General features: G+C 47.5%; 1 protein-coding gene across 1 annotated transcript; it reads left to right on the top strand.

Annotated features, from left to right (window-relative positions):
* Window positions 1-1,000: 1,000 nt before the first annotated feature.
* Window positions 1,001-8,954, top strand: KLHL38 (kelch like family member 38). Its single transcript, XM_065895150.1, has 3 exons — window positions 1,001-2,353; window positions 7,229-7,334; window positions 8,665-8,954. Exons 1-3 carry the CDS (start codon window positions 1,001-1,003, stop codon window positions 8,952-8,954), a joined length of 1,749 nt encoding a protein of 582 aa, XP_065751222.1.
* Window positions 8,955-10,660: the final 1,706 nt, after the last annotated feature.

Raw genomic sequence — 10,660 nt, 5'->3', positions numbered from 1 at the left:
GTTGCTGCAAAAGGCAACTGGAAAGTCACATGTCATAACAGTGGAAAGTACATATGCAACTATTCTTAGCCCTGGAATGTATACACTGTCTCCCTGCCCAGCAGTTCTTTCACAAAGGTCTAGAAAACTGTGAAAGTGCCTTCAGCATAAACAAATCCAGAATTCTCCCAGGACAAATTATTTGCCAACTGAAGGAAAGGCCTGGGTTTATGGTTTCATTTGGAGCGAGAGGTGGAAACTCTCCGGAGGGACCAGCCGGAGCAGGTATCGGTGGATGTCACTGCAGCAAAACAAGGTAAATAGCTCGAATGTTTAATTCTTCTGCAGGTAGACGGGCAGCCAGATGCCATCCAATAAACCCTGTCCAGGGTATTGTTTGGTCTCTGCTTTCTATTTACCTCATTTAAAAAACAAAACCCACAAGACTCTGTGAAGTCATGCTTTAAAAAAGAAAAAAAAAAATCTCAAAGGTCCACTTTCATCCCTCATTTCTGTCTTGTTACAGAGGCCACACCCCCAGAATGACACCTGTGGGGAATGACTAACACCCAGAAAGATGTTTAGATGAGTTTACTAAATAACAGACATGCTGAGAAGCTGGAGAAAGGTTCACAGACTTCTGCTGGTCAAATGCACAGACTGTCATCTTGCTTCAGGTTAACATTTCAGACCACGTGACCATTTGCCACCTTCAACTTGCCCAACTTATCCAACCACCTTTTCTTTTTTTTTTTGGTTTTTCTTGTTTTGTTTTTCTCAGATTGTCCGCAGATGCTATTTGCCTGTTACCTTTGAGAGTAATCGTAACCTAAAAGAGAGGTGTCAGCTGTGAGGCCCACGCCACAGGTGGTCTCCCTTTCTGGTCTTCACTGAGCCATATTCTTGGCAATACCCACAGGCGTCTTGGTTGAACGGACATAGGTGCTCTAAGTCTTGAAGCCGCCGCAGCTAAACCCTCCAGCACGTGCTCCCTCTCGGGACTTCTCCCCATCTCTGTAGGATGGACGAGGCATCGCCAGATGGGCTGCTCTTCAAAGACCATGACTTCTCCTCTGACTTGTTGAGGCAGCTCAATGGCTTGAGGCAAAGCAGGATCCTGACTGACGTGAGCATCTGCACGGGGGCCTGGGAGATCCCCTGCCACCGCAGCGTGCTGGCCTCCAGCAGCCCCTACTTCCGGGCCATGTTCTGCAGCAACTTCCGGGAGAGCAGCGAGCCCAAAGTCCAGCTGAAAGGCCTCGACTCCGCAACTCTGGAGCGGATCATCCTGTATGTGTACACGGGCGAGGCACACATCACAGTGGAAAGCGTCCTGCCCTTGATGGAGGCCGCCTCCATGCTGCAGTACCCCAGGCTGCTTGAGGCCTGCTCCTCCTTCCTCCAGAGCCAGCTGGCCCCCAGCAACTGCCTGGGCATGATCAGACTCTCTGAAATCTTCAGCTGTGAGACCCTCAGGAAGAAAGCCAGGGAGGTGGCCCTGACATACTTCCCAGAGGTGGCCGCATCGGCTGATTTGAAGGAGCTCTGGGCCTTGGAACTGATAGACTACCTGGGAGATGACGGGCTCTGTGCGGAGGAGGAGAAGGTGTTCGAGGCCCTCATGGTTTGGATCAAGCATGACCTCCAGACCCGGAAGCAATACATGCAGGAACTGTTCAAGCAGGTCAGGCTGCAGTACGTCCACCCAGCCTTCTTCTACCACTTCATTGCCAACGACACCCTCCTGCAGTCCTCGCCCCCCTGCCAGACCATCTTGGAGACAGCCAAGAGGCAGCTATTTTCTCCGTACAGCACCACCAGTGCCCCGGGCCTCCAACCTCTGTGGCATGTCCCCCCAAGAAACTCTTACCAAGACTTCCTCATCCTCTTGGGTGGAAGGAAGGACAACCAGCAGACCACCAGGGACGTCCTGCTGTACGACGGACAGACCGGCCAATGGCAGAGCCTTGCTAAACTCCCGGCCCGGCTGTATAAGGCCTCGGCCGTCACCTTGCACCACAGCATCTACCTGCTGGGAGGCATGGCGGTGGACGCGGGGAACAGTGTGCCCAGCCCCAAGGTCTACATCTTCTCCCTGAAATTCAATCAGTGGAGGTTGGGGCAGCCCATGCTGGCAGCCCGCTACTCCCACAGAAGCACTGCCCACAAGAACTTCATCTTCTCCATCGGGGGGATTGGAGAAGGACACGGGGTCATGGGCTCCATGGAGAGATATGACAGCATCTGCAACGTCTGGGAGAGGATGGCCAGCATGCCACTGGGGGTCCTCCACCCTGCAGTCGCTGTGAAAGACCAAAGACTCTACCTTTTTGGAGGAGAGGACATCATGCAGAACCCTGTGCGCCTTATCCAGGTAAATGGTCCCTCCCACCATGGCTACACATACACACATGCACACACACACACACATATACATACATAAATACATGCATATACACATATGTACATGTACACTGCATACACAAACACATACGTATATATACATACACATACATACATGCTTGTCAGTTGCAGGGGAAGGAGAAAGGAGAGAGGGAGAGAAGGAAGGAAGGAAGGAAGTTAGGTTAATTTCAGCCAGATTTTATCCATTTACGAATTCTTTTTGTATAAGATTAATACAAAGGTACATCAGATACATCTAAAGGTTCTCCCTGGAACACATCGAATGCCAGATAGTGAAGTCCTACAGGAATACTGCAGATGCTTCTAACCAAAATCAGTAAGGCCTTAGAAGAAGACTCCCAAGCACTGGTCCATAGTCTGTTACCAAATCCCCAGGAACCTGACCTCAGATCTGCTGAATCAAAATCTCTATGTATGGGGTCTTGACATTTACTGTACAAACGTTTACAGGAGATTCTAAGGCACAGCCAGGCTGTGGAACCCCTGCCTTAACGATAGGTAGATGCTAATTTCACTAACAAGCTCTCTGAGAAGTGTGATTAATAGAGATCAGAATGTCAGAATACTGGGTGTTTTCCACCTTGACACAAGTTCTAATCTCTGCAGTTCACCTAGATATGAAAAACTTCAAGCTTCTACGTGATATATAATCAAGGAGGCCCCTGAGATCTGCTGTGTTCATTTAGAGGAGTTATAGTGGGTGCCAACCACAGAGAAGGCCCTGGGGACATGGACATGAGCAGTAAATCCCACTTACCCTCCAGGAGCTTATGAGACAACTGCAATTCAGATGCTGAATAGAGGGGTGCTCTAAGAGCATAAGGGGTGCCCTAAACCAGTCTCGAGGGAATCGGGGAGGGTGTGAGGGTTCACTGAACTTTGGAGGGAACTCTGTGAGGTTGGTTTAAGCTGACTTGAGCAGAGAGGCAGAGGAAGAGAGAAGGTAGGTGAGGATGAAGAGTAAAAGAGGAGGAGAGGGCTTCCCTGGTGGCGCAGTGGTTGAGAGTCTGCCTGCCGACGCAGGGGACACGGGTTCGTGCCCCGGTCCAGGAGGATCCCACGTGCCGCGGAGCGGCTGGGCCCGTGAGCCATGGCCGCTGAGCCTGCGCGTCTGGAGCCTGTGTTCCACAGCGGGAGAGGCCACAGCAGTGAGAGGCCCACGTACCACCAAAAAAAAAAAAGGAGGAGGACGCACAGGGTGGACAGAGGGCTCTGACGTGGACAGAGGTGGGCGGGCAGCTTCTCTGAGCAGACGAGCCTGCGTCTGCGTCTGGAACAGGAGTCACAGTCACCTGCTGAGGGAGGGGTGGCGTTCCCGGGTAAGGGAACAGCTGGCACAAAGGCCCCGAAGTAGAAAGGGGCACGGCCCTTCGCCTGGAGGTGCCGAAAGCATGACCAGGTTGCAGCAAGTCTGTGCACCAAGGCGGAGCTGGGGATGGTCAGTCCCCCCATAATCTCTCTCAGCCCCCTTCCCAAGCCACGCAAGCAACCCCCTCCACCAGACTGCTGCCCCTGAGACCCCCCTACAGAAATTCCAGAACATTCCTGGGGGGATGAGTGTGGAGATGAGGCTGATCTGGCAGGGCTCCCCAGGAACTGGGGTTCACGCCTAAGAGCAGCAGGGTCGGTGAAGTTGTCAAATTTGCATTTTTAGAATCTCCTGGACGCTTTGTGGAGAAGGCACTGCAAGAGGCGTGAGTGGACAAAGGAAGGAGAGTTGGGAGATTCTTCTAGAGGTCCAGGCAAGGGATGATGGCGGCTCAGACTAAGTTGGTGCCAGTGGAAACAGAGAAAAGTGATCATTTCAATGCAATCCTTTTCTTGTTTTTCTCTCTCCTTCACTTCTCCAGCCCATATTGTCGACTCTTCGCTGACCATCTAGGCAGATTCTAAGTCTGTTCCAAATCCCACTCATTTACTTGAGCCAAGGGAGACATGTTCTGATCCCCTCCAAGCTCTGGCCACACAACACAGGTGTAATAAAGAGCTTCTGTGTAAAGCTAGAGCCCCTCCTACATTTTTTTAAAACCATTTTTCAAAATAATGTCAACAAATATGTTGATGATTTCACATTACAAAATTGTTACCGATTCCTAAGAATAAATACAAAGCTCAAAAAAGCTTCTAAGCTACCTCATCAAGAAATGCTTAGGACGATTAAACAAGAAGCTTAAATAGCCAAAAAACGAAAACCAAAACACTAACATGTGAGAGATCCTTTTACACCGCAGTCATGGGAAGGGGAAATGGGGAAAGTATTAATTTGGAAGCTCTTCTTATCTACTTAGCATTAGCTTTGTAATGGAAATTGTACTCATTCAGGTATCGTTCAAGATGGATGCTTGGGGTTACTTGATGGGGCAGGTTAGATTTTCAAGTATAGGTTCAAAGATTTCTTCATCGGATGGTTTATCTGCACGCAAGCATTCTTTTTAAGGACGAGGCTGCCATGGCGTTACTGTGCAAATTGTGTGTGTACGCGTACCTTTCTACCTGGCCTTCTTTCTACCCCTATTGCTGGATGGCGTTAAGCACATCCTTTACCATAACAAAGTATCACTTCCTCCATGGGTCAAAGACCATCCTTTGTTGTCCTTGCCTCATCCTCTCTGGTGGCATGGTGAGGATTGTGAACAAATGTTTAATCTATTTTTGAAACCATCCCCAAAGCTAATAGAGAACAGAAAGCCAGGAGCCATTTACTCAAGTAAAATGCAACCAGTGTTTGCTTTTCCTCCAAGGACCTCCTGTTTCCAAAGAGTGTTGCCTACATATTTGCAGATGAAACCATGAGGCTTGACAGCCATTGTGGTTGCCCCTGTCTCTAGCTGTGGCCTCCTCTATGCTTCACCAACTTTAAGGACGGACAGAGACTTCAAGAGGGCTTCGGTCTTGAAAGCCTCCATCAAGAAAGCCACACCAAAGAAAAAGGAACCGTCCTGCACTGTTGGTGGGAATGTAAACTGGTACAGCCGCTATGGAGAACAGTATGGAGGTTCCTTAAAAAATTTTAAATAGAGTTACCAAATGATCCAGCAATCCCACTCCTGGGCATATATCTGGAGAAGACCATAATTCAAAAAGATACAGGACCCCAGTGCTCATTGCAGCACTACTTAACACTAGCCAAGACATGGAAGCAACCTAAATGTCCATCAATAGATGAATGGATAAAGAAGATGTGGTACATATACACAATGGAATATTACTCAGCCATAAAAAAGAATAAACTAATGTCATTCACACAACATGGATGGACACAGAGATTATCATACTAAGTGAAGTAAGCCAGACAGAGGAAGACAAATATCATATGACATTGCTTATCTGTGGAATCTAAAAAAAAAACAACAACAAAAAAGATACAAATGAACTGACTTACAAAACAAAAACAGACCCACAGATATAGAAAACAAACTTATAGTTATCAAAGGGGAAAGCTGGGGTGGCAGGGGGATAAATTAGGAGATTGGGATTAACATACACACACACACATATAAAATAGGTAACCAACCAGGACCTACTGTATAGCACAGGGAACTATACTCCATATTTTGTAATAATCTATAAGGGAAAAGAATCTGAATTCAGTTATATATATATATAACTGAATCACTGTGCTGTTCACCTGAAACTAACACAACATTGTAAATCAACTATACTTCAATTTAAAGAATCTACAAAAGGGACTTCCCTGGCGGTCCAGTGGTTAAGACTCTGCGCTTCCACTGCAGGGGACAGGGGTTTGATCCCTGATCAGGGAATTAAGATCCCACATGCTGCAGGGCACGGCCAAAAGTACAAACCATCACCAAATATCTTTAAACACTACTAATACTGAAATAAAAGCAAATTAAAATAGTAAATGCTTTTTTTAAATTTTAAAAAAAAAAGAAAGAAAAGCCGTATCTCCATGGCCCCAAGCAGAGCCATGAGTGTGGTGGATGAAGGCACAGATTCTGGGTTCAATCAGACCAGCTCTTCTACTACTCTAGCTGTGTGACCTTGAGCATGTCATTTCACCTCTCTCAGCCTCAATGGTCTAATCTGGAAAATAGAGGGAAGTAATGGTATCTACATCATAGGATGGTTGTGAAGATCAAATTTGGTGAAATGATAAAGTATAAGGCCTTTAATATGGTGGCAAAAATATTTTGTACAGAAAGAATTTCCGGTCAAGAATATTGGAATACTTTGTTCCTTCGTTTCATCCTATATCTCTTGTGCTAAATTCTGCCAGTAATGCACTAATTGGCATTTGACACTTAAACTTTAAACTGCGGGATCTAACAGGAGCACGTGTTCTGGGCATCATGATTTGCTGCTCTATTTCAGACGAAGGCCAAGGAATCCTGCCTCCACCTCTTTGCTCTTTCTTCCTTTTCTCATGCTTACTTTCTTCTAGGATTCTAATGACTTTCAGGCATGACCTGTTGTTCAAAAGCCTTCCTCTTTTAGCCCTAAATTTATTCTTGGCCCTAAGAGGCTCTCGGATACGCTGGAACATTTAGAAATTTAAACATGAGCCAGAAATAAAAATGATTGAAAAATCACTGGTTTTACGCATGTCCAAGTTGCTCCATTTCTCATTGAAAGGAAAGAAATGAGCCAAGCAAGGTAAGCAAACACATACTACAAACACTTAACTCTTTCTGTTATTTAATTATATTGTTTACTGATAGTAAGATAACTACATTTTAAGAACTGGGAAAAAAAGTGAAAAGAAAGAGAAATCACTGCTCTTTCACCCTCTTAATTACTATTTCTATCTTTTAAAAACGTTATCACTTTAAAATGCAGTGCCGTGATTATATTTCTCTGTCAGGTTTATCACATTTCCAGAAACACGTGGTTCAAAATGGAGACGAGAATGATCAAGAATGTATGTGCCCCTGCCGTGGTACTTGGGGAACGGATTGTCATCGTGGGAGGTGAGTTTTAACAGAAGATCGAGAGGCTGGACACGAACCTGGCATCTCCCACGGGAAAATGGTCACTGATGTTTTTCTACAAGACAGTCTTTCTTTTTCTTATAAATTTATTTATTTATTTATTTTTGGCTGCGTTGGGTCTTCGTTGCTGCGCGTGGGTTTTCTCTAGTTGTGGCGAGCGGAGGCTGCTCTTCGTTGACATGCACGGGCTTCTCATTGCGGCGGCTTCTCTAGTTGCGGAGCACGGGCTCTAGGCACACGGGCTTCAGTAGTTGTGGCTCGCGGGCTCTGGAGCGCAGGCTCAGTAGTTGTGGCGCACGGGCTTAGTTGCTCTGTGGCATGTGAGATCTTCTTGGACCAGGGATCGAACCCATGTCCCCTGCATTGGCAGGTGGATTCTTAACCACTGCGCCACCAGGGATGTCCCAAGACAGTCTTTTTAAAAGCACATAACTGAACCACTTTGCTCTACACCTGAAACTAACACAACATTGTAAATCAACAACTCCCCCACATAAAATTTTAAAAAATAAAATAAAAGTACACCCATCCAACTAGGGGAGTGTGGATGACTTGACAAAGCTCTTTTCTCATCCAGAAGTTTCTCCTTGTCAAACAAGGAATGAAATAATGAACATATTTCACAGAGTTGTGATCATAAAATGTGCTCATCTATCTAAACCACTTGGCACTATCCCAGACCCGGGGCAAATACTCAGAAAAACATTTGCTGTTGTAAGTAAGATTAGCTGCTAAGGGATCATTTCTCTGTAGTTGTAGTATAATACTATGGTTAGGAGGGCTGGTTTGGGGGTCAGATAGACCTGGGTTCAAATCCTGACTCTGCCACTAACTGGCTGTACATTCTTAGGCAAGTTATTCATCTCTTTGTGCCTCTGTGTGCTGATCTGTGAAATGGGGATCAGAAGAGTACCCACCAGATAGGGCTGTCGTGGGGACCCACTTCTGAGTTCCCAAAGGCTCCGTCTTGGGATTGTGAAAGCTCTTGGATGAGCATATGAGAAAGATGAAAAAGCTAACGAGGCTGAGAAGGGCACTGGAATCTCTGCTCCCTATCTAAGAACGAACGACATAAGTGTTGCCCTCACTTCGAGTTAAGATGCAGAGACTGAAGTCAGACGGATCTGGGTCCAAATCCCAGCTCTGCCACACACAAGACCTTGGGCAGGTTATGGAAACATTCCATGCTTTACCTCAGAGTCCAGCCTCAGGGTTAGGCGATGACAGAGATCAGACAGGTCCCTGGACCGCTGACCTCCAGTCCCAAATAAGCATCGCTGACCCTGTCGATATGCCATTTGTTTTTCAGGTTACACAAGGAGGATCCTTGCTTATGACCCTCAGTCCAACAAATTTGTCAAATGCGCAGACATGAAAGACCGGAGGATGCACCACGGGGCCACGGTGATGGGGAACAAGCTCTACGTGACGGGTGGGCGGCATCTGACCACGGACTGTAGCATCGAGGACTCGGCCTCCTTCGACTGCTACGACCCTGAGACCGACACCTGGACGTCCCAGGGGCAGCTGCCTCATAAGCTCTTTGACCATGCCTGCCTCACTCTCCGGTGCATCCCTCACCCCTCCACCACCCCCTGAAGCCCACGAGAAACTGAGAAGTCATCTGTCCTAGTCAAGATGCTCTTGTTGCAAGAGACAGAACACAGCTCCAAAAAGCTTAACCCTGGAAGGGTGTAGGGAGAGCTCACAGAACTGAAAGTTCCAGAGCCTGGAGGCCTGGGACCAAGCATACTGTTGACAGAACACTGTCTCTCTGTCTCTGTCTCTATCTCTGTCTCTGCCCCTCTATCTTTTCTCTCTCCCTTTCCCTCTCTCCCTCTCTCCTTCTCCACTTCATCTCTGTTAGGCTCTACTCTACAAATAAGCTTCTTTATCCACACAGTGTGAGAACAATGGCAACTGATAAATCCAGACCCACACTCTCTAGCTTGGCATCTTCGGGAAGAACTTTACCATTATCCATATAGTAACTGCCTCCCAAAACGAGGCTGATTGGCCCTTTTGGCACTCCATGCCTCCCTCCTGAGCCAATCACTGCTTCCAGGTTGTGCTACTAGAGTTGGCTTGTCCTGGATCATGTCTCTACGGGCAGAGGTGGGGTTAACAGTTGTCACGGACAACCTATTTGAACCGCACATAATGGGATAGAAATGGTTCCCCAAAGCAAGAAATAAATGCTGAGCGGATTAAAAAACACATCTTCCCAGAACATCACAGAAGTTCACAATGAGAGGGCAAAGACACACAAGAGGGTTTCTGGACGCACTTGGTCCAGGTGGCAGCAAGAGCAATTGCCATGACTGTGTTTCTCTGCGTTCTAGGATGTAGTGCATTGGAATTCCAGGAGAGTATGTGAAACTCAGTATCCAGCGTTTGCAAAATTATCTGCACCAGCAGAATAAAGTGTGTTTCTGGTGCCAAATGATGTTTTTCTTCTAGCCTCTGTGGAGCTGTAAACCTACAGAATTAAGCAGGATTTTCAATTTGGTAAATGTTATGAGAATTGCTGTTCTGAGGAAAGCCAACAAATTCCTTGAGAGATTACCGCAATTACGGCCCTTCCAATGCCAGGGCTGACTTTCCCTACGGCCCTCTTTGTCTCAAAGAGCCTCCCACACTGGCTCAGTCCCAAACTCAGGAATTAGCTGAAGCTGCTAGCACATTACAATCACCTGGGAAGATGTTTGAAAATGGGGTCACGTCCCATTTGGGATGGACAGACAGGGATTTTCACAGGTGGGACCAGAGCTCTGTATTTTTGAAAAGCAGCCCAGATCATTGTAATGCACATGCAGTGAGGTCGAGAACCACCGCCCGCTCAGCTGCAGGCACAGAAGACCTTCACCTGCTGGTCCCATCCCCATCCTGGCCTGCACCCCCCACCAGCCCAGCAAGGGAGGCGAAGTCCTCTCCCCACCCGGGATGAGTCTTGCCGCCCTGAGCCTGGCACCACGGTGCCCCCAAGCTGATGCCTTCCTCCCCATCCAGCTCTCCACGTCCATGTTCTGGACTTTTCCTTTCTTCCTAGTTTGTATTTCTTGCGCTCTTTCTCCTGCTGGGGTCTGAAGCTCTGCCCTGCTCCCCAGACTACTTGGTTGTGGTCCAGACACCCTCCCCAGATGGTCATCCTGGACGCTGTCACCTGAGCTGTTGGCTGGCCTTATTTCAGCCTCTTCTCTTTTTTTTTCAATTTTTTTTTTTTTTTTTTTTTTGCGGCACGCGGGCCTCTCACTGTTGTGGCCCCTCCCGTTGTGGAGCACAGGCTCCGGACGCGCAGGCTCAGC

The sequence above is a fragment of the Phocoena phocoena genome, chromosome 17 (genome assembly GCF_963924675.1).
Source record: "Phocoena phocoena chromosome 17, mPhoPho1.1, whole genome shotgun sequence".
In the NCBI taxonomy this organism is placed as follows: Eukaryota; Metazoa; Chordata; class Mammalia; order Artiodactyla; family Phocoenidae; genus Phocoena; species Phocoena phocoena.
The sequence above is the reverse complement of the archived record's forward strand: the minus strand, read 5'-3'. Positions and strand labels throughout refer to the sequence as shown.

Bases quoted from the DNA above. Each gene is read 5' to 3' on its own strand.
- KLHL38 (XM_065895150.1), top strand. From the start codon at position 1,001: ATGGACGAGGCATCGCCAGATGGGCTGCTCTTCAAAGACCATGACTTC. The intron at 2,354-7,228 runs GTAAATGGTCCC...TTTCTCTGTCAG, and splicing joins ACCCTGTGCGCCTTATCCAG to GTTTATCACATTTCCAGAAA. The intron at 7,335-8,664 runs GTGAGTTTTAAC...TTTGTTTTTCAG, and splicing joins ACGGATTGTCATCGTGGGAG to GTTACACAAGGAGGATCCTT.